This window comes from Lutra lutra, chromosome 3 (genome assembly GCF_902655055.1).
Source record: "Lutra lutra chromosome 3, mLutLut1.2, whole genome shotgun sequence".
In the NCBI taxonomy this organism is placed as follows: Eukaryota; Metazoa; Chordata; class Mammalia; order Carnivora; family Mustelidae; genus Lutra; species Lutra lutra.
In genome coordinates this window covers 4,769,592-4,794,148 of record NC_062280.1, presented here as the reverse complement: position 1 = coordinate 4,794,148, position 24,557 = coordinate 4,769,592, and the positions used below count along the sequence as shown (strand labels likewise).

Sequence of the window (24,557 nt, the reverse complement as noted above, 5' to 3'; positions counted from 1 at the left end):
GAATCATGACCTGAGCTGAAGGCAGCTGCTTAACCAACTGAGCCACCCAGGCATCCCAACATTTTTTCTTTTACATCTAATGTAATTTTAAAACTAGTATAACTTTCCATCCAACCTCCTCACCTTTTTTTCCCCTTTTACCTGTGTCCACTATCTCCTGCTAACACCTGTGAAATGGGTTATAGTATCTTTGAATAAGGGAGGCATTTCCACCCACCCAGGTGGGAAAATCGCAGGATTGAGATTGACTGAACCCTTGATTCTGGTCATTGTTACACCATCATCCCCAGGGAAACCTGTGTTAGCACTTGCATTTGGTGATAACCTCCCTGAGCCTTAGTGTTCTTTTTGTTTGTTTTTTTTGTTTTTATTATTACATTTAATTAACTTACATATAGCATATAATTAGTTTCAGAGGTAGAATCTAGTGATTCTTCAGTTGCATGTAACACCCAGTTGTATGTCCATCCTCGTTACATCAAGTGCCCTCCGTGGTGCCGGTCACCCCATGCCTCCACCCAACTCCTCTCCAGCAACCCTCAGTTTGTTTCCTATAGTCAAGCGTCTTACGGTTTGTCTCCCTCTCTGAATTCTTCTCATTTTTTCTTTCCTCCCTTCTATGTCTTGTTTCTTAGCTTCCACATATAAGTGAAGTCATATGATATTTGACTTTCTCTGACATTTTGCTTAGCATAGTACCCTCTGGTTCCATCCACGTTGTTACAAATAGTGAGAGTTCCTTTTTTTTTTTTTTTTTTTTTTTTTTTGATGGCTAGCCTTCGTGTTCTTATGTGTAAATCACAGCTCTTGTATGGGTGATCTCAGTGTCTCCCTGGTAAGAGTCTCACCTGTATCCTATACAGTGATGACATACAAAGCTACTGACTGAAGTGTTCAGTCTTGCTAAACAACGACTTTCCCCAAATTTGCATAAATGTGGTGAAGTCCTGAAAATGGTTAGCAACTGAGTACAGCGTCTCTTCGGAATCGTTCTCGCTCTAGTCAGCGTTGTTGCTCCGAGTTCATCAAAATAAATTCTAAGCCTAGAATAGTGCCAGGTATTTTCAGACACTACCAAGTTACGTAATTTGAACTGTGACAGCCCTGAAGTAAAGCTTGTTGGTTCTTGGCATGGTAGCACCCAGGATTTCAGAGCGGCTTAGAACCAAACAACCCAAGACCCACAGTTTGCTCGTGTGGAAGACACAGTGCCTTCGAGAGATGGTGATTTGTTAGTTATCTGCACTCAGAATTTTAACTGATGAACAACATCTTATGAGGGGTGATCAGTTCCTCACTGATCCAGCAATGTTTCCTTCCTTCCTTCCCTCCTTTCTTTTACTTTTTGGAAATAAGGAAATGCAGAGGCAAACTCTACCCAAGCCTCTAACTTTAAATTCAGAGAGGGCCTGTTACACTAATAAACACTCTTATACTAAATGATGATTATTCAAATAACTTTTTTACAGCAAGTAGAAAATAAAGCATTAGGAGTGTTGAAGTAGAAACAAAATAATAGAAAACCATACTTATTTTTATTTACTTTGTGTCATCTATTATACACACAATACGCAACTTATCTCCTCACAACCTGCCTGGGGAGGAAGTAACATGAGTCCTTTCTAGAAGTCAGTACAGCTCAGAGATGCTGATGTAGTAGAGCAGAGATTCGGCTGATGATTGCCAAGGCCAAGTGTAACTGGCAATAGGAGAAGTCAGGGGTGTCAGGAGAAGGTGGCATTTTCATTGCACTCATCTGGCAGAGGAGAGAAGAGATCATTATAAACGTAGGGAACAGCACTGATAAAGGCACAAAGGCTTTGAGGAGCGGCCATGTTTAGGGAATGCAGGTACTTTGGAGTGGCTGAAGCATGGAGTCAGGAGGGGAATAAAGGGACTCAAACTAGAACAGTGGTTTGGAGATTCCAACAAGGCTTTTTCCTCGTTTATAAGGAAAGTAGAAATTTGTCCTCTGCTCGATAGAGGTACATTGAGGCATTTTAAATGATGACATATTTTTTTATTAAAAAAGGAAAAAAAAAATACCTTGGCAGCGAAGAGAGGACTAGGTTAGAGGGAAGGGTCCTAGGCAAGATGAAGTAGGAGAATGTGGTCTTAACCACAGGACATGGAGGTTGAATGTTGTAGGTGGTAATAGCTGCGGAGAAGAAACAGACTGTGTGTGGATTCAGGAGACAAAAGGTCACCAGATTTGCTAAATGACCAGACATGAATGTCAAAAGAAGGGGAGAATCCATGTGAAGTTTCCTCGGTAGGAGGAAGAAGAGAATGTTTCATCGGTTTTTCCCCCGCTTTGCTCAAGGGAAACAACATCAAAGTAAGCTTACGAGGCTGGACGTCTAGAGAGAAGTGGAGGTAAAAATAATGAATAATAATCTTCAAGTAGAACTTGAGTCTGAGGGCATCAGGGAATTCAGGTACAAGGAAAAGCAAAGACGACCCAGAACAGATCCTGGGAGAGCAGCGGGGCCTGTGACAGAGAGCTCCTGGAACTTGTGGACACTCACTATCCTCTCTCCTTTGTTTCCTTTCTTCCTCTTACTTCACGTTTCTTAAAACTCTGAAGTCAAATAAATGGTTATTTCACTTTGAGAGTTGTATTTAAAAATGCCCTTTGTATTGTAAAACTTGTTTATCGGGGCAGTTATGTCTAACCTAGCTTTTTCTATGTTCTCAGAGATGCCCCCCCTCTTCTCTTCCCCTAGCAGAACCCTTCACAGCACTCGGGGAAAGCCTGCTTGACGACCTTACTGGACGCCCCCTTGCACTCTATGCATTCTCTCCGCCATGTTATGTTGATTTTCTTCACAGTGTTGAGTGAGAACACAAATGTATTTGTGTTTTTACCTTTTCGTTTTCTGTCTTCTTTTGGTACAATATAAACTTCATGAAGGCAGGGAACTTTTCTTGTTCTGTACATGCAGTATCTGGAAAAAGATGCCTGGAGTAGAGTGAGCACTAAATAATTACTTGCTAAATAAATAAGACTGGCAGTCGTCTTTCTAGAAACAAAGCTACGTGAACTTTTAAAGGAAGTTCCATATCTAGTTAATGTCACTTTTGCTTTGTTCTTAAGAAATTTTGACCATATTAATATTTTTTTAAAAGATTTTATTTATTTATTTGTCAGAGAGAGAGAGGGAGAGAGAGCGAGCACAGGCAGACAGAATGGCAGGCAGAGGCAGAGGGAGAAGCAGGCTCCCTGATGAGCAAGGAGCCCGATGTGGGACTCGATCCCAGGACACTGGGATCATGACCTGAGCCGAAGGCAGCTGCTCAACCAACTGAGCCACCCAGGCGTCCCAGACCATATTAATATTTTTATCATTTTATAAAACTTTTGGTGCAAAATTACAGAAACAGAAGGTGCTAAAAGATGTATGTAAATTTTCACCCCTAAAAAATGCATTCCAGTTTGCGGGTTTAATTTTTTATCTCTACTGGGCGTTTAAAAAACATTTTAAGGAAGGACCTGTATAGGAAATATAATTCTAAACATTGCTTTGGAAGTAATAGCAAAGCTGTTTACTAAAAGGGGAAGAAAGAGACCTTCATATGCAAATGTATGGCATTTGAAAATGTCATATAGCTACATCTACATATAAATAAGCTGCTCTCTGAATTCCAGGGAAGGGAGACTTTGTATAGTATCAGCCAATTTCTGTATCAGAATAAAGTAAATTGATAGCGTAGCAATGAGTTAAGACATTGAAGAACACGTCTTCACTGCCTCTTAATACATTCGCGGTCATAGACCACCTGGACAAATTCAAACCAAAATGAAATCAAATCCCACAATACTTGACTAGTAATAGAAATGAACCTTCTAGAAGAAAAAGGACTCGCGGATGGAAAAAAAAAAAGGAAAAAAAAGAGAGAGAGAACTTTCTATCGAGTATTTGCTTCCTTCTAAATATTGACAGAGGAATCAAGGGCAACGTGATGTCCTCTACACTTAACCTCTGTGCTAGGGGCTGTTTTTCATGTGAAATTTTAAAGGTTGTACCAGAAAAGCAAAGACTTCTAATTTCTTACCTCTTTCCTATTTCATATTTGTACCATTGCTTTGGTACAAAAAGGTTACTTTGGAAAAATCCCTCTGGTAAACCACAGCATGTAAACTACCAGATGGGGAGAAATGACCTCCTTATATTAAATGAATTATCCTTCCAGGACAGCAGGAGACCACTCTACAAAGATATTTTTTATTTTACACACACACACACACACATATATATAACAAGTACATATGTGTATATATATATATATATACACACTATATTTTTTTTTTACTATTTTTATATCTTTTTTCTGCACCGTTAGGGTGCTCCTTGCTTCTAGAAAAGTTAATTAGTCCCATTGGAACAGGGAAGCCGTTCATGGAGACCAGGTACCCAGGTGTTATTTTTATCATAGGTCATTTGTTTCTTTCCAAGTTAAGACTATAGAATTAGTCACGGGGGAAAAAAATTAATAGATTATCTTATGCAACTCTTATACTTGCCATTTTATGGAGTCCACATGGGAATTGTGTTTCCCCAGCAGGAGGCTCCCGGCAACCTGGCAGGTAGTTCCTGCATCACAGTTTCATGTTGGCTGTCAAAGGTATAACAAAGCCTGCCCTCAGCCCTGCACAGCCTGTTTGTGAGAGGCACTGGGGCTAACAGAGTAAACGTCTAGAATGATTACTGAGCGGAAACACTAGAAAAAAAGTTTTAATAGGCTTAAGATATCAGTATGGAAGAAAAGGGAAAATGCAATAGTCCGAGAAACCCAAGAAACCAGAGTGGTCTTCAGATGAGTACCATAATTGCTACCTTTTATTGAATATGGCTGAATGCTTGGCGTTTCACTAGTGCTTCTCTTTGAAAAGACCCTTCGATGAAAGAATTATTATCCCCATTGTAAAGATAAAGAAATTTAGGCTCAGAAAGTTGAAGCAATTTTCCCAAGGTCACCTAGCCTATAAGAAGTCGAGAAAATGTGTAAGCTGATACTTCTCTGACCGCAAAGGTGGTGGATCTCTTTCCATTACACCAGCCAGCCTCTCGGCATATAGAGTAATGCAGAAAAGGGAGCAGGATCTATGTTGGCTACATTTGAACTGTGCCGTCGGCCTCTTGCGGCAGATATTGAGGAAACCAAAAGCAAATCCTTTATGAGGATTAAAAATATCATATCAAAGAACATGTTCAGAAAACTAAAAAAGGAAAAAGAAGTAGACAAAATTTTGTTGACTTTTTGCTAAAATGTGCTGACATTTGGAGATATTTATGCTTTTCCGAACATCTGGTGGATATTAGTATGTTTTTATTCACAGTCTTCCATTATTAATGATAAAAGGAAGCTGAGTAATTATGATACACTGTCACAATGAATGAATATTATGCGTGTTTTTTCCAATGTATTACAGAATCTCATCATTCCATCAAGTAGAAAAACATAAAGTTATTTTTAAAAAGTGGAATATGGATGTTATCTTCTTGTAACAAACTTTTTTTTTTTAAAGATTTTATTTATTTATTTGACAGAGAGAGATCACAAGCAGGCAGAGAGGCAGGCAGAGAGAGAGGAAGGGAAGCAGGCTCCCTGTTGAGCAGAGAGCCCGATGCGGGGCTCGATCACAGGACCCCGAGATCATGACCTGAGCCGAAGGCAGCGGCTTAACCCACTGAGCCACCCAGGCGCCCTGTAACAAACTTGTTTCCATCAGAATAGATCGTATTGAGTCAGCGACTCTCGCATTTAAGACATAAGAATGCATTTCAAGTCATAAGATTTGTTACTAATAAGTGATTCGAATTACACTATTAATATCGCTGTTAGTTTGAAAAATGACCTAAATCTGTTATACATTTTTTTGTTTTGTTTTGCTAAGGGATCATTCCGTTTCTTTCACAAGACTTCATGGAAGAGAGATGATTTTATTAGATAGAGACACCGTGCTTTTGTCTCTTTTGTAGACTGTCAAAACGAAGTATGTCTTTACTGACTCCATAATCCTACCCCCTGGCTTTTATCGAGGGCTTCTTCATCGACACAGAGAGAGCGCTTGCAGGTGATCTACTCCCGACTACAACTGAACCGCTTGCACAAAACACCGGCAACAGCGTAACCTCAAAGTCTGTCTCAGATCAGCACAGCAGTGGGACCGCGTGTCCTGGTGGAGAGGTGGCCTCTCCCTGAGCGGGAATCCCACACGTACTGGCGTGTGCCCGTCGGCGGGTGCCTGCTTCGTAGCAGGACGGTGTCAGAGCTTCCAGGACATGCACCGCACTCCTTAATCTGCACCCCTACCCTCATTTCCCATACCCCATGCTCCGGAAACTGCCAGTCTCCCTACAAACCATGCTCTATCTGCCATCTGGGATTTTGTATATATACGGAATACTCACATGCTTCCCTCATCTGTCTCATTTGTATGCATCCCTCGTCTCAGCTTAGACAACCTTCCTCTGGGAATGAAGATGATTTAGACAGTCACTTTCTTTACTGAGCACTTCTTGTGTGCCAGGCGCTGTGTTTCGTAAGAAGCTCATTTACTCAAGATGCCTATTAGTTAAAAAGAACTATAATTTATTGAGTACTTAGTGCGGGCAGATATTGCTTTAAATGTTTTCTAGATATTTTACATAAAAACTAAATAACTTGGTTGTGGTCACAGAGTTGGGGAGTGTTGCGTTGGGCGGGGACCAAAACTGAACCAGACATTAAGTCCAGCTCCCAAGCCTGCAGTCTCACTGCCTCACCAGCGTTCACCGGCAGGACCATCACTTCAGCCGTTTTCAAAGTGATGAAGCAGAGGCCCTGGGCTCCGCACCGTCACCCTGGAGTCTGGGCCTAAATTCTCCTGTGTGCTGTTGGGCCTCTCCCCTTGGCCAGTCTCCATGTCACATTGTATTTGCCATTTTGCTTTTCTGTTTCCTTCTTTCTCGATGAGGAAACAGAAGGCTTGAGGAAGGAAGTCACTTCCCAGAAGACCGTTAACTCTATTAAATGCCCATGCTGAGATCTGGGCTCTCTCTCTTCCAAAGTCTGCGTGTCTCCCTCTGCGGAGCAACCTCTTGTAGAAGCGAGCCAGGGCCTCTCTCCACAGATGTGCCTGCTGGTGAAAACGAAAGCAAATGACTTGCAAGGCCACAAAGAATGTTTCTAGGTCTGCTGCTTCATTCTTTTTCGGTTCCTTTAGATGTGGTGGTTTTTGTTTTTTTTTTTAGATGTGTTTTAAAACACGACTAAGAGGCCACCGGATGTCCATAACTAATAATAACTAAAACATTGATAAGGGCTTTTTATCTGCTAGCTATTGCTCTGAGGGCTTCATGTGGATATTCTCATTTATTCTTCACAATAACCCTGGGATGCGAACCCTCGTGTCATCCCCACTCTGCAGAAGAGGGAACCGTTCCGGAGAGGGGGAGTGGCTTCCTTTAACCCCAACTGGTAGGTGCAGGAACCAGATCTGGAACTTAATTTGACATAACTCTTCATTTGTAGGAGAAACGACATTATTTGCAGCATTACTAAAAATTCACTGTCAATTAGCAAAATTCTTCGACTCCTATGACATATCAGTTGTATATTATGAGACATAGCAAATGTGCCTTGTGTTCACTACCCTTCAGAGAAACTGATAAATCCTTAGAGAATAAGAGAGAAATGTGTGGGCCTAAAGCTCTTCATGCTCATATTTTGGTCCTAATTTCTTTGGAATGACCTAGCTTGAAAAGATGATAAAGGGTTTGTGCGGGTCCAACTTTGTTGAGCACAAAGACAGATGGGATCTTGAGATTCTGCAAAGCTGTTCCTCTGCTGGGCGTACTTCATCTTCTCTATGTAAACTGATCTTCTTTAATTGGCGCGGAAGATTCATGGTTCGACTTTCAGACAACAGTTTCCACACTGTATGCCTTTAAGCCTGGCAGGACTCTAAAAGGACAATCTTGTCATGTCTAAGCACAGTCGGGACACCGGAGTATGCTTCCAGTGACCTGAGACCAATAAAAAAATAGAGATATGAAAGAACTTCTGACCCTCAAAAACAGTTAGTTCATCCCTGGCACTGCCAACTATGATAGAAACGATTGTGGAGCTCCAAGGGCATGGAAATACTCAGTCAAGTTTGGGAACTAGAAAATCGTTTTTCCAAACACAATATGAGGACGCGAAGACAGTGAATATTGAAGTTTTAGTAAGCTAAAGGAAGTATGATTTCACATTTCTACTATAAGAGGTTGTTAACAGGTAATAAAAGTTTTAAAGCTAAGCAAATCAAATAGGAGTGAATTTGAATATATACGTATATAGAGATAGGTTGATTGGTTGATTTTATTTATTTGTTTGGGGGGGGCATGAGTTGGGGGAGCAGAGGGAGGTGGGAGAAACAAGTGGACTCCCTGCCTATGTGGGGCTTGATCCCAGGACCCTGAGATCATGACCTGAGCCACCCACGTGCCCCGTAAGAGTAAATTCTTAAGCTCAAAGACCAAATCATTCCTTTTTAATCTCCCCACTAAAAAAGGGAAGACTTACTTGATACTTTAATTTTTTTAATTTGTGTATTTTTTATAAAAATAAAATATTTATATTATAGGAATTACCTCTGCTAACCAGAGATACCCTCTGTCAAAATAACTGTCAACATTTTGGTGATTTCTTTCCAGACTTTTGCATTTTCCACACATTATATATTTCAGTATCCTTCTCATTTTCCTATGTCGTCAAAATTCCTCACAATTTCTTCTACCTCAGTAATATTTTATCACTCAGTTATGCTACAACTTACTTAACTATATTATACTATTGCTGAAAATGTTGGTAGTTTCCCAGTTTTCATTTTTATAAAGGATGCTGCAATTGATTTATTTATAACATGCCTTTGCTTTAGAACCTCCTGATGTATAATAGCGTATTGGTTTTTGAAAGCTTGGACATTTTCTTTTCCACCAATGATATCTTAAATTCTGGTCTCTGCCCTGTCAAACCCTGCCCAACTAATGTGAGCTGTGCACTTCCATTTAGTACCGTTCTTGTCCAGAGGGACTGAAGTGCCCACTTACCAGATACTGTGCTGAACGACTAACTGTCCTGCTGTTTGCTCTCAGCTTTTAGACACAGCCTGATACAAAGCTTAAAAAAAAAAAAATCCCATATATTGCCTAATCTGAGTAAACAGACCCAAACAATATATGTAGTAAAGAGGTAGAAATAAGTAAATGAAATGTTGACAGTCGTTTTCTTTAGGTCGTAAAGGAGGATTTTCTTTCTTCTTTTACTTTCTATATTTTCTACTATTTTTAATTAATTAATTAATTAATTAATTAATTTAAATAAACATATTATGTATTTTTATCCCCAGGGGTACAGGTCTGTGAATTGCCAGGTCTACTATTTTTAAATCAATGTGAATTGCTTTTATAATGAAAAATACCCAATATACTTTATTTTTAAGAAAAAAATATAGAAACTTAGCTATTTAGCCCTCTCAAAACCCCCACATTTTTCACATTGAATGATACACAGTTTCCCATTAGTAAGTGAAACACCTGCAGCTGTAGCTATACCTACAAATTCAAGTGCAAAAGGAAGGCAATCATAGGGATCTCTCCAGGCAAAAAGCATTTCTGTCTCAATTATCTACATCCTTCAGACAAAATTGTTTTCTGGCCTGGAATTATCCAGATGGCTGCCTCTTTCATTTGTTCCCCTAACCCTACATGTACAACTCCAGGACAATCTTTTAGCATTGAAAAATTGAGAAGAAAACTCCAGATTAAGAAGGGAAACACAAAAAATTTGGTTGTGGGTATATGAGAATTCTTTGTACTATCTTTGTAACTTTTCTGTAAATGTAAACTATTCTTAAAACAAAAAAAACAACCCCAGTTCATTTTTTTTAAAAATGAGAACACAAGGCCTCTGGAGTTAGTTTTCTGCCTTTGAGCTACTGTATGACATTAGGGAATAATTGAATATTTCTGACCTCTACCTCCTAATAGAGCAAGGAAAAAAATACATACATGCACACATTCATGTTCATTACCTAACACTTAGAGGTGTTGCAGTCACATATAAAATAATAGATACCAAAAAAACCTTTAAAAGACACAAATCACTATAACAGAATGGAATAATAACATAATTTAATAATCTTTTGACCAAAATAGGACCTATTTTATATAATGGAAAGTAAAGACAGCAAACTTATTTTTTAAAATAATTTATATTTTCTTATGATAATTTTTTTCAAAAAGAGAGAAAAATGCTTTGCTTAAAAGCATTCCTCATGATGCTTTTTCACAGTCTAATTTTCCCTTTCATTTCACGATATTTTTTATCTTGCCTTTAAATTTACATCTTCAAATCCCTTGTAGACCATTATAAATGTCCTTCCTCCTAATTTAGATGTCCTTCCTCCTATTAAAGATTTCCATTTAATAATCATAAATTTGCTTAATATTATTAATAGACATTTCACCATTTCTCCCCTTAATAATTTTCTTGCTAAACCATGAATTTATTCCCATTAACATCATTTATATTGTATACATACCCAAACATAAACATAGAATTTTCAGAAATCATAATCAGAGATCTCTCATGTTTATACATCGGTGCTTAACTGATTCTCCTCTGGTCTTCTCCATTACGCAAAAGACACTACCCAGATGTTCAAGCCAAAAACCTAGTCATCTTTGATTCATTCCTCCCATGTTATAGTACACAAACAAGTCATATTCAGGGTACCTTTAAGATTTATCTGCAATAGAAGTTTTGTCGTTTCATTTTTTTCCCTTCATTGCTGCTACTCAAGTCCAAGACTTAGCCGTTGTCTTTCACCCACACTATTACAATAGTCTCCTGTTTGTTCTTCGTTTGTCCTTCTCTTTCCCCTCAATGGGCTACTTTCCATCTCTGTCAGATCTGCTCAAAACTATCCAGAGCATTGCCCATTGCACTGTAAGCTGGTACTCCTTAACATGGCTTCTAAACGTCTGTGTAAAAAGGAAGTCAGTGATTCTCTAATTCATCCTGGCCCCCTCTCTAGTCCACCTGACATACTCTGCTGTAGCCACAGTGCTGGTTCCTGGAACACCTCTTCCCTACATCAGTCTTTTTCCATTTGTGTCATTCACTCAGGTCAGGAGCCATCCCAAGGCTCTTCTCAGGCAGCTCTTCTTCATCCTTCCTTCTCCAATATCCCTTCCTTCACTCTCTGAAGTGTGTCTCCCACCCTAGTCTGCTCTATCTGAGTACCTTATTTTTCCCTGTAACATTTCTAATTGAGATGTTGGGTTTTTGTTTGTTTTTCATTTTGTAGACTGCCCATCTCTGTCTCTCTAATATGTTTGCCATTTAGTAGAGAAATTCTTCTGTTTGACTCACCACTACATATCCTGGGATTGTAGTAATTGGCATATAGGAGGAGATCAGTCAATATTTTTAATTGAATTAAATAAATTGATGAATTAATTAGGCATAATATGACCCAGATCTAGTAAATTTCAAAACATCATAAGAGAAAATATGTTTCTTATCTACTGTGGATCCAAAGGTCTACACAGTCACACACCAGGAGCCAAAAGTCATGGGTTGATACTGGTAGCCTTCATTATAGAACGAGTGAGGTGCTTTGTTTGAATTATCTGTACCATACTCCACTCCCATCTTGGCGCATAGTCATTTTGGGCTTTTCCTAGTTCAAAATAAATGGTTCCTTATTAGCTCCAATTCTAAATGTCAGCTGCTTTATTTCTCATGGATCAAATAGGTGTTTGACTTTTTCCAAATTCAGATTTGTACATGTTTTATAACCCCTATTGATTTCTTGAGTGGTTAATCGTGTACTTGGAGAGTGTAAATGATACACTGGGAGTGTGTTAGACCTGTTAAAAGGTAAACTAACACTTGAGACCGCTAAGTGCCATTTGGTTAATAACTAATTTCAAACCTAGATGCTGCGCAAGTGGAAAGAAGCTAAGATCACATCTCATCCTTAACTATTTCTAGAGCAGCTTGTTATACTCAGTTATCACTGACTAGAAATTAAGGAAGTACCAGAAGCAAATCGGTTATTCAAAACTGGAAAGGAGAGAGAGAGAGAGAGAGAGAGAGTGAACCCATAGCTATTTAGAATATTTGACAAATGAATTGTCCTAGATTTTAAAGATTTGCATTTTACTGAAGGATGACACTTCAAAGAACACTTAATGTTCAAATTTTCTTAATGCAATGCTACAAACTCCCACTCTTCTTAAGCAGAAGATGCAAAATAAACTGACATTTTCTTAATGAGTAGGAATTCCATAAAGCATTAGCTATCCAGGCATTCTGAAATCACAGACAGAGATAGTGTGGGAGATCATCACGCACCTGTGACCTGGAATCCTTTTGTTGAAAGGTCATCGGTGTCAGTTTGATTCTTGGTCACTTGCTTCTTTCTAATAAAGGTAAAATGTAGAATCATTTGTTGTATGACAAAATGATTATGTAAGATAACTGCCTTTCTTACAAGATGAATTAATAAATCAAAAAAAAAAAAAAATGGAGCCCCTCCCATGAAGTTTTCCTCTCCTCTCAAAAATTCTTCTTTACTGGGATTATTAGCATACTTTGACATATCAGCACCTTTAAAGCATAGTTTTCGGGTTGCAAATGCAGTGAACCACAGATATTTCAACATAAATTTAAACTAAGTTAATCATATCATGTATCACCCAAACTCAGAACTTTTGAGAGTAAAATTATGCTGGAAAAATAAACATCAGCTGAGACTGCCCAAGTCACAGAGTAGCGGAAACCGATCCTTGAGCTCTTTCTCACTCATTCCATACATGTCATTAGAAAACGGATTTCATTAGTGTAAGGGTTTGGTTGCTGAACTCTGGCTGTGTCCGTTTGCAAGGGCTGTCACAACAAATTACTGCAAACTGGGTGACTTACAACAACAGAAGTTTATAATCTCATAGTTCTGGAGACTTAGAGTCTGAAATCAAGGTGGTGTTGGCAACGCTCCCTCCACAGGCTCAGAGAGGAGGGAGTACCTCCTTGTCTCTCCCAGCTGCGGGTGGCTCCTGCACTCCTCAGCTTGGAGCATTATGGCTCTGACCTGCTCACATCCTCACCTGACTCTCCGCTTGTGTGTCTTCATGTAGCTTCTGCTCTAGAATCGTCTGTGTAATCCTGTATGTATATAAGCCGATATAACCCTGTAATTTAGGGCTCGGACTAATTCAGTATGAACTCATCTGAGCTGATTACCTATTTCCAAATAAAACTGCGTTCTGAAGTTCCAGGTAGGTGTGGGTTCAGGGTGGCGGGGGGAGGGGTGTTAGTTGACCCAGTACAGTAACGAATAAAATATTTGGCTATTATATTACCAGATCATCATTAGACAGAAAGTTTTACTGAGGGTAAAAAAAAAAAAGTGTATCATATTGGGCATGAGAATGGCTTGTTCACTCATATTATCCCATCTCTAATGTAACATGTTAAATGGAGGAACTACCTAGAAAGCTCTGGTGGATTTTCACATCATTGAAAGTTTTATTTTAGGAAACAATACCACCTTTATTATCTATAGTATTCTGCTCAAACACAAAGATACCTGATTTGTAGACATATACTAGGATATAACTGAGAAATGCTATCAAAACAGAATCACTTTTTGGGGTGTCTGGGTGGCTCAGTTGTTAAGCGTCTGCCTTCGGCTCAGGTCATGATCCCAGGGTCCTGGGATGGAGCCCTGCATCGGGCTCCCTGCTCCGCGGGAAGCCTGCTTCACCCTCTGCCACTCCCCCTGCTTGTGTTCTCTCTCTCACTGTGTCTCTTTCTCTCTGTCAGATAAATGAATAAAATCTTAAAAAAAAAAAAAAGAATAACTTTTCAATGACATGGAGCTGTTCACGGGCTATGCTATGTTCAGAAATTACTTCTTAGAAAAATTATTCAATCTTCTTAGTATTGACTCCATGACTTCTTTATTATCAGAAATACTTACAGCACAATCAGCTACATTTGTTTCTGAAACTTTTTTGTCTCATCATCGCATATTAGAAAAGATGGTGTACCTTCTAACCCTTTCAATGAGAATCACTTACATTAATTTGGTCAGGTACCAACATATGGCTGTACTCCAACTTTGCAAATGAATCCGAATCTACACTATAAATTCTCTAATTGCCCTTTTTGGGCCATGACATCATACGGGAGAACTATGCAAACTCATCAACCCATCAATCGCTTCTATTTGCACTTGAGTCATTTATAGGTGTCTGTCTTGTCTTTTATGGTTAGCAACACAGTTTTGCTCTCCAGCCTTTTGTCTTTCACAGAAGACTGAGGATGCATAGCAAATACGGCTTTCACTTGTGCCTCTTTCTGTCATACTGAATATACACATTCTAGTGATTATACTAACGTTCTCCACCATATTGCAACTTACCTGTCATTTTTAAAAAAATTTATTTGTTTGTTTGTGAAGGGAGAAGGGCAGAGGGAGGGAGTGAGGGAGAACCTCAAGCAGACCCCCTGCCAAGCATGGAGCCAGATGCAGGGCTTGATCCCAAGACCCTGGGATCATGACCTGAGCCCAAATCAAGAGTCGGAAGTCGGAAAAGAGACTACTAGTTTTACCAATAAAGATGTTGTGGGTTGATCGAGGTCACAGCAGTTTTTCTGAAGGTGTGACTAGAGAGCAATGGGTAAATATTGCATGGGAGTTACGGCAGGAAGCAAAGACAGGCGTGTAGACAGCACTTTGATGAAGTTTAGCTTCTTAAGAAGAAGAGAAGGGAGACAAGTGGCCTACGAAAGCACATGCAGTAGGAGAAAGTTGTAAATTCTTATTTTAAGATGAAAAACATTCAAAGGTGTTTAAATGCTGGTGGCAAGAAGCAAAGAATTGAAGATACAGGAGAGAAAGGAGGTCACTGAGGGAGAGAGCCCTTGAGGAGGATGGAGAAGTTGGGATTCATGATGGTTTGGTCTCAGACAAGATCTCTCCCCTGAGACAGGAGGAAGAGAAAAGAAAAGAACTGGTTTTCAGAGCAGCAATAGGAACCATGTGGGATAAAGAATCAGGAATCATAAAGGGCAAACAATTAGTAAACTATGGAGGCGAGATAGTGTCTTCTTTTTTTTTTTTTAAAGTTTTTTTTTTTATTTATTTGTCAGAGAGAGAGGAGAGTGAGCGAGCACAGGCAGACAGAATGGCAGGCAGAGGCAGAGGCAGAAGCAGGCTCCCCACCAAGCAAGGAGCCAGATGTGGGACTCGATCCCAGGACGCTGGGATCATGACCTGAGCCGAAGGCAGCTGCTTAACCAACTGAGCCACCCAGGCGTCCCAAGATAGTGTCTTCTTTTTAATGAGTCCTTAACTACCTGGTCCGCGTGTCTCACTGGCAGAAGCTGGCTTTGACCCGGGTTCTGCTTATTGATCGTGCACATTTCTAAGATAAGCAATTCAACCTATTTGAGCTTATGTTTCCTCATGTACACAAAATGAGATTTTTATAAATCTACCTTAAAGAGCTATAATAAGGAATACATTTTATCCTATTAAGTATTAGCACAATGTTGGGCATGTTGTAGATTCTCCAGTAAATGTAGATAATATTTATTGTCGTCTTGTCTTGCAAATCTGTTTTCTTGGCTATGTTTAGAAGACAAAAAACAAAATCTTTGGTGCCTGGGTGGCTTTGTGGGTTAAAGCCTCTGCCTTCGGCTCGGGTCGTGATCCCAGGGTCCTGGGATTGAGCCCCGAATCGGGCTGTCTGCTCAGCAGGGAGCCTGCTTCCCTTCCTCTCTCTCTGCCTGCCTCTCTGTCTACTTGTAATCTCTGTCAAATAAGTAAATAAAATCTTAAAAAAAAAATCTTGGGAAGAGGGCCAATAGATGCAGCATGCAGCATACAGTACCCAGCACGACACTAGACACATAGTAAGTAGTCAAGAAATATTCATTTAGCAAACTACCAAAAGCCATTTTTTGTCCTATTTACATTATTAAAACCTTTATTTCTGCTGCATTTCAGTGACTGCTCCAACCAGAATCCTCCTCACTCTGCTCACTCTGTTGGCTAATAGCTTCAGGGTCATGGAGGAAAACAAATGTGTCACCTAGAAAGGTTTCTCTGAACGATTTAACCATTTCTGCAAATGCAGCCCATGAAGGGAAAAAATGGCTTGGCTCACACACCCTGGAAGGCGGAAGGGAACAGGACCTGAACCCTCTGTTACTTGCTCTGTCATCCGGCAGCCTCCCTAAGATGCCCTGTCAGCCGCCGAGCAAATAAATTTGGCCAGAAGTGTATAGATTTAGTTTAAGACTACAGAAGGAAGGGAAGGGGAGTGTTCTTGACATAAAATGGCTCCCAGTCCTTTTTTTCCCCTTCCTCTAAAGTTTGTAGTAAACTTTGTCGTCCAAGAGCATCTTTAAAGTGAGAAGGGCCGCTACAGCGAAAGCTCCGTGGGGAAATCTCCAGCAAAAGGCCCCAGACAAGCTCCAGGCAACTCCAGCTCTGGACTCCTGAGAGGTTAACGATCCCCACGTCTTCATAAGGCCTGATATGTATGAAGTGTTGTCAAAGACATCTAAAGTTCCATAAAATACTATATTTTTAAAAGGTCTTCAAGCTAAATCCTCTAAACCTATAGGAGTTACCCACTTGCTGGGAGTTAATAGGCTCTTGACTGAATGGTGGAGTTCGAGAAGGACCATTAGAGGCCGAGGACAGCTTCTCCCAGTAGCTGCTCCCCTCAAGCCTTTGAGGGCTCTGCCATCCGAAGCCAGACAGGCATTTCAGGGCAGAGTATGGAGCAAATGGCTAAAAATCTGCTTATTTTCCTTTTACTAATAAGCAGATACATCTGTATGTATTATGTATGTAAAATCTATGACGTGTACTTTTGGAGGTGCAGTTTTGACGACTGTGTCTGTGATGCAGCCTTGTCATCACAAGTCCTGGAATTACAATAACTGTACTTGGGTGTTGTAAGTGAAAATGCTTACATACAAGTTTCTTTCCCAAGATGGTCCAGATTTCTCAGCTTTTATCTGTGTAAATACATTACCAGTAGAAACTCAGATAATAAAACCCCATGCAAATAATCGTGCAATATTGTTGCATTTCAATCATTCCAGTCCCCAAATTACTATTTCTATTTCAGATGCTAGCACTTTTTCCAATTTAAATTCAAACAATTCTTGAATAATGTCATCAAGGCCTTGCCTGAGAATGTAATAACATGAAAATTAGTTTTCCTCTGCTTTATTTTAATTTGTGTGTCCAATAGGAATATTTATATACACAAGTGGTAATACGGATAATCATATATCACATCTTGTAATGCCTGATTGATGGTGAGGTAAGAAAAAATTTCCCCCTGTCTCTTCCCCTCCTACTTCCCAACCCAGACCATTGCCTAACTGGCAAAATTTTGGATCTAGATACTTTTAACGACTTTTTGAAAAAGATAGGTTCAGCCAGTAGAAGAAATGCTGCATTTATAGCAAGGGGCTGGGTTTCTGTTTTGAAGTTATTTTTCCAAATCTTTTACAGAGATTAAATAACTCAGAACATTGTGACTGAGTCTCTGCTCTTTACCAGACGAAAATTGATTGTGTCCTTAAATGCCTTCGTGTCCCTTGCACTCTCCTGTCACTTGCAGCTGGCATTCTCATTTGAGTGTCTGTCTTAGAGGCTTAAGAGAGGAGAGACTCTTCTCATCTATTCATCTGGGCCTTGAAGAAACTATGACGGCGGGGGAAACTATTATGCAATTTGTTAAGTTGCAAGAACCCCACTGCAGGGGCGCCTGGGTGGCTCAGTGGGTTAAGCCGCTGCCTTCAGCTCGGGTCATGATCTCAGGGTCCTGGGATCGAGTCCCACATCGGGCTCTCTGCTCAGCAAGAAGCCTGCTTCCCTCTCTCTCTCTCTCTGCCTTCCTCTCCGTCTACTTGTGATCTCTCTCTGTCAAATAAATAAATAAAATCTTTAAAAAAAAAAAAAAAAAGAACCCCACTGCATTGCATTCAGGACCTGTTCAATGGGAGCACTTTTCTGGTCTTTAAAAAACTTCTGCTGCAGTTGAAGCTAGATATGAGGCTTTACTACCACCTCATATGTTTACGCCTGATAAGATAAGGAGAAGAAATCCTAAGAATTATACGTCTTCTCTGAAACCAGCTCTTATCAACAACGGGAACAATCATGACTTCACTTCCACATTCATATTTTATTCCATCCCAGGCACAGTATAAATATAATAGAAGGAAAGACACCTTTTTTTTCTTGTTAGTTAAATAAAACTATTTTCAAATGGGTTTGCAGCTATGGTAGTAAGTAAGGGCAGGTAAAATCGAGTATCGCAACAGCTGTGCAAGTGCCTGAACACTTGCTGGGGTTTCCTTGTGCCATAATTAAATGTAAAAAAAAAAAAAAAAAGAAGTATTATACAAATATATTCAAAATGGAAAGTGTTCGTTTTCTGGAAAAGTGTGGACCATTTTGTGTGTCCACAGGAAAAGCTTGTTGAGAACATAATAAATGAGATGGTACTACTCCTGGGCTTGCACTTGTCAAAGATAATTTGAGATGTTAAAGTATGATGTGAGAAATTGAATTTAATCCACAAACATATTGTTCCCTCAAAGGAAGATAATGCATAAAAGAGCTCACTGTATGCTAGAATGTCTGAAATATAGACACTGTAAATATTTAAGATATCTTATGTCCTTTGATAAAGTGTCCGCATAATTAAGCCAAAGTGATTTCTTTTATTTACTATATCTAAATAATGTTCCTACTTGCTTAATTCCTTTTCCCCAGTATATCAAAAATAATATTTTATAATACATATCAGTATATATTTATTGGTAATTTATTTTAAGTAAATATTAGCAGTAGAAATAAGTATTACTCAGAGTTCGAAGAACTTAGAGGTCTGAAATAATAATTAAATCTCCCATACAGCAACACTACAAAATCTTAGCAGTAGTAAGAAGGCTTCTTTGTAACACCACCAGGATGTCGCTACTTCACTCTGCTACTCACTCGCTCACTGAAGAACTCTGCTGGCGTGAAAACGTGCGGTAGGAACTTGGGTCCCTGAAACATGCCCTGAGTCTGCCATGTTACCTCTAGTTTAGGATCTGTGCCCCTTACTCTGAAATCTTCTCGCACTCCTCGGGAATCTGGTACTAAGGATTTGTAGATATCCTCAAGAAAGGCCTGGTTAAGGCAAAGTGCTATTTCCAGAGAAATATTGTCTGACCAGCCCCCAAAAGGCCTCTCAGACTGCAGTGCACCGTAGGCAGGGCCCAGTCCTCTAGCTGGGAGGTGCAGAAGTTTGATCTTACAAAATGCTAGAGCTGAGTGGGCTGGAGAAAGCTGACTTATGCAAAAAAAAAAAAAAAAAAAAAAAAAAAAAGAAAAGAAAAGAAAAAGAAAAAGAAACCAAACACACAGAAAGTCACAACCAATCAATTTAACTCCTATGAAATATGTAACTGCCAAACAGATGAGGAATCCAGGTGGTCCTGTAGGCTACACAGAAATAAATTATTTTAAGACTGTCCAGAGAACAGGGCATCAGAGTAAGGGAAACAGGTTGACTGAGAGAACGGGGAAGCGGCATCAGACCTAATAGCTTTGTGCCTCCGCTTCAGCACCGGGACTCGAGGTTCGCCTTCAGGTTGGCTTCTCAGGGCAACACCCCCCTGGAGAGCCCTTGAATAGAGAACATGACTTTCAGAAGCTCCTTTTGCCAAGCTCTAACCCTTGTCCCAGGAAGCATTCTTTCTTTGGGTCCATGGGTAGTTTTAGGCAATTTTATATTATCCCATTTCTGCTTCAGTCCATAATGTGTTGTTTTCATAGATTAATTCTCTGAACGACATCTTATTTCCAGCTTTTGGGGAAGAAAAAGGCAGGGATAATGCTATACACACACACACACACACACACACACATGCACACGCACACACGCACACACTCTGGGCTATATTGATTTAAGGCTCTGAATCACCATGCCCAGCTCTGCCCCTTTTCTACCCACTTCCCTCCCTTGAGTTCTGTTAAGGTAAAACCTTGCCAGTCCTCATTCCCTCTGTCTCTTGCCTCCCTCCCCCATCTCTTCCCCTGAGTGCACCAGGACAGAAACAATGCATAGAGCTGTCTGTGCACTGGAGCTGCCCACTCCTATAGCCCTCGACTAGGGCGTTGACTCTCAATGGGCATGCGATCCTGTTAGCTGTGCTGCAGTTAATTCAGATTACACCAGAAATGTTTCTTAAAAGGGTCAGGATCCCTTTCAGAATAAATCATTTGTGATCATTTAGTAGGAAACTAGAAGATCTTACACAGAGACATGGAGAGTTTCTACCATTGTCACTATCTCTTTTAGTAGAAAGAGCACAACCCCTACCCTAAACCTCTTTTTCAGTAGAGGACGGAGAAATGGATGTCTATGTCATCAGCCACTATAGAAAACATACATACTTCCAGTTATCATTTTTAGGTGATTTGAAATCTTTAAGTGCTTCAGGAGTGCTCGAATACCGAGGCATAAACATTGGGGTCACAAAAACCATCATCCATACACATATTTGGTTGGAATATTAGATTTTCTGTGTCTCTATTCTTAATATACTCTAATCTCATTTCTAAAATACATCTATCGCATTACTAGAAGTGGTTATATATTCAGGTTTTCAAAGAACTGGTTTACTTGGTTGGATTGACGATAAATTTGTTGACATATATTGATGATTCCGCATTTTCTTGCTCAGGGATCATTTCTTCTACTCATTTATTTTCAATCTCTCTAACTTCCTTATTTGACAGTGTCCTACAAGCAGCAGAACCGAGCACTCCAAGCCCAGAAGGAATGGTGTAAACTAATTAGCAGATTTTATGATGGGAACTATTCCCCTCACACATGATCATCCTGTCTGGATAATGAACTTTGAGAAAATCTCTTGTTCCTACCACACTAAGGCAACAGCCTCACTCAAACGAGCTCCTACTTTGTCCTTGGACTTTGGTCTGTACTTGTGAACATGGTACAAATCCAAAAACAAAAACAGTATGGGGCTAGGGATGGAGTTAAAAAATGAAATAGCCTAAAAATGGATTTTGAGTTAAGAAAATTCTTGATCTTCTTTTGCAACTGACAAAAAGAAAAATAGGCCTAATAAGGTATGTTTGAAAAATGCCATGCCCGAAATCATGATGTAAATTGAAGCGTAGGGAAGTTATAGGAAATCCTCCTGCATGCAGGTGTGTGGAAGCGCTGGAGGGTCACTAACAAACACGAAATAGAAGTGTTGAATCATTTGTTAATGGGGAGAAGATCCAGAAGTGAGAGTGAGAATCAGTGCTGGTCTGTTAGGTCAGCAGTGGGGCTTGCAAACCCCACTGTGAACGTCGCCTCTAAACAGCACGTGCATGGTTTGGCCGCTCTAGCTTACAGCCTCCGGGCAGCAGTAACAAATGAGCCTAGTCTTCTGCACGGATTCATGAATGACCACGAGCCGTCTCGACGTGCATCAGAATAGCAGCATCGTCCCGCTGCTGTTTTGGTCACATATTCCCATATTGGAAATTTCAGCCAACATTATTTATTTCAGTTTTTGTGTGTTTGCTCATTATAGCTGTAATTTGTTACCAAAAACACCATGACATAAAGCTCTAAAGTACCTTAGAAGAATGGGAGAAACCGAAAGAGAAAACTTCGTGTGTTTTTAGTCTTTTCCATGCAAGTGGTTTATTCATTTTAACAATATTCATCAAAGTCGAAATATAATACCAACAAAATATCAACTAAATAGGTAAAGAGACACAGATATAGGACAAAGGAATGATTTAAGGCCATGTCCAGTCTCCCTAGCATTCTTATAATAAATCCTTTATTAATTTGAGTTGTGATTTGAAATATTACCTTTCACACAAACGCGCATAAATATTCCTACACAAGAAAGTGCTTAACATATTTACCAATATGCTTCAAACTTGAAATTTCTGCAGATGACTAACTAGATCTTAAAATGTATAGATATTTTCCAGCTCTGCTTAAACATAAATAATGCATTTATACAATTCACCCATATTAAAGCTATTTTCTCTCCTGATGAATATATGCATCACCTATGACTGTCAGAAACTGTAAGGATGCACCATAATAAAAGCTGTACCTCTGTGTGAAATAATAGGAAATAATTTATTTCATGGAAACAGTAATTCATTTTTAATCTTCCATTACTGCTGCTTTCATTACTTCTCTTACTGTGGGATTGAAGAGTTTCTCAGATTGAAATCAAGAAAATTATATTTTTCATGTATTTAGGCAAGAATTTTAAAGTTTGTCAGGTCAGGTCATGGATTTTGGAAAAGATTCAAACAAAGGCAAAACTTTATATTACAAAATGAATATAATCCAAAGACTATGTCGAGATAGCACTACGGTTAGGAAGCACATGTATTTGGGGTAGAAGGTCAGAAAAAATATTTCGGCATCTTCATGGAGACATAAGAAAACAAAACTTGTTAATGATGGAGGAGAGGATTCACTTTAGAAGACAAATTCTTTCCTTTACCGTAAGTTCAGCTTTCACATCGCATTGTTAACACAGACCGGCTCCCGTGCATAGGAACACACTTAGAGCTTCCAGTATGTGCTGTGTTAGTATCTCCATGAATGATTCTGAAATAACGTTTGCTCTTTCAATAGCTTTATTTTGGCAATAACAAAATGCATGGGTGCTGGTAGAATTCCCCTTCACAGTCAATGAAAAAACCCTGAAAGAACACGTCTGTTGCAATTTGCATTTAGTTTTGGAAAACGTCTGTTTAACAACTGAACACAGCCCTATTTTAACTTTTAAGCTCCCACACTGAGAAAGTATCAAGGTATTGCAGCATTTTACTCTTAGGGACACTATGCTGGGCTTTGAAATTCAAAGACTAAGATAGTTTTTGAATTATTTTATGATCAATGTACAGTCTCCACACAAGGAAAATTAAAGCCGTCTGCCAACTCTTGGAAACATCACTGGCCATTAAAGATGGAAGAAATTGCATAAAAGCATGAAAAGCACTGGGTAGTTTTGCAGTTTCATCTCTAAACACAACGAGAAGATGCCTTTCAGTCCTTCTCCGTTCTTCTGGAGCGTGGCCTTTCCGTTCTTGCCCTTTTAAATATCTTCGCCTGCTATGGCTTTGCTTCTTGATGTACTGGTTGATCTCACTGGGCTAGGAAAGTATTTACAAGGGGTGCCTGCTTTGATCTGTATTCGCAGAGAATGCCAACAAGTTAGAAGAAAGTGCAAGAGAACACCACGTACCTTGCCCAGAACACTACAATGGTTTCTGCATGCACGGGAAGTGTGAACGCTCTGTCAATATGCAGGAGCCCTCTTGCAGGTAATGTTTTCGCTCTTTAATGTTATACTATGTAAAGTACACACAGAGAACTAAATTCTGGATGTTTGCAAAGAGTTGCATGGCATTCTGCCTGCCTGGGTGATCAGCCGCAAAACTTTTCACTGCCTCTCCTGCACACCCACACACACGCACACACACACACCCACTAGAAAACCATGAAATGCACGTGCCTTACACACCCGAGGACTATGTAGCATATCATTATGGATGCTCTTCTGGTAGAATTTTGAATTGTACTTTGGGCATGACAAGCTTCTCAGAGACTCAGGCTCCTAAAGACATAGGTAGCTCTTAGCCTATAACAGGTGGTCAGTAAATATTTCCAAAATGAACCGATGAGGACTTAGTGCACACAAGATAGCATTGTTGCTTTGGGAAGGTCATCTTCTCCGAAGTCATCCAGGTGTTCTAATTAATATTATCAATCTTGGTTTTGTTAGGCACATACTCTTTTCTCTGGATCTGCTATCTACTAGCCTGGTGTAGTGAGATTATTAGCCATACTTCCACTGATTCTAACTCAGTTGAGACACAAAGAAATGGCTTGTCTGGACTTAGTTAATAAATTTGAATATCTCCTGAGTATTCATGAATAGAACATAATTATTGAGATGGTAAAAAGATGGCAAAGCCAAGGTGGAAAAACAAATGTATTTTTATTAAAGGAATCTGCAAGTGGCACATGATGAAAAAGGTTGTGTATTGTTATACAGGGAAAGGAGTTTCTCTCTCTTCTCCTCTTCCTCCTCCTTAACCTTTCTTCTCTCTCTCTCTCACCCACAAACTGTCTCCCTTTTATATTTCCCTTAACTGAATACACTGACACCCTCCAGTGAAGCCAGGGAGAGCGAACAAAACTGAGCGGCTGCTCCCGCTGCCCTGTCATCCTTAGCAGGACCCCCATTATTAAACCCTTCAAGACAAAGAGGAGAGACCCCAGGCTGTACAAATTCCAAGTGAATACTAAAACATTTGCACAAAGCCAGTGACATGTTGACCCTTGTTGGTATTGTTACGTGAACACTTTCTTCATTTCATTGTCAAATACTAACTTTAACACGCAGATGGTCCACTGGAGCTCTCTGAGGAGGGT

At 39.7% G+C, this 24,557-nt stretch overlaps 1 protein-coding gene across 1 annotated transcript in view; it reads left to right on the top strand.

Annotated features, from left to right (window-relative positions):
- TMEFF2 (transmembrane protein with EGF like and two follistatin like domains 2) overlaps positions 1 to 24,557 on the top strand; it is a 229,683-nt gene that overhangs the window by 200,329 nt on the left and 4,797 nt on the right. Inside the window, exon 8 of the mRNA XM_047720627.1 lies at positions 23,320 to 23,443. Coding sequence (XP_047576583.1) covers positions 23,320 to 23,443 — 124 coding nt within the window. The remainder of the gene's footprint in view (positions 1 to 23,319; positions 23,444 to 24,557) is intronic.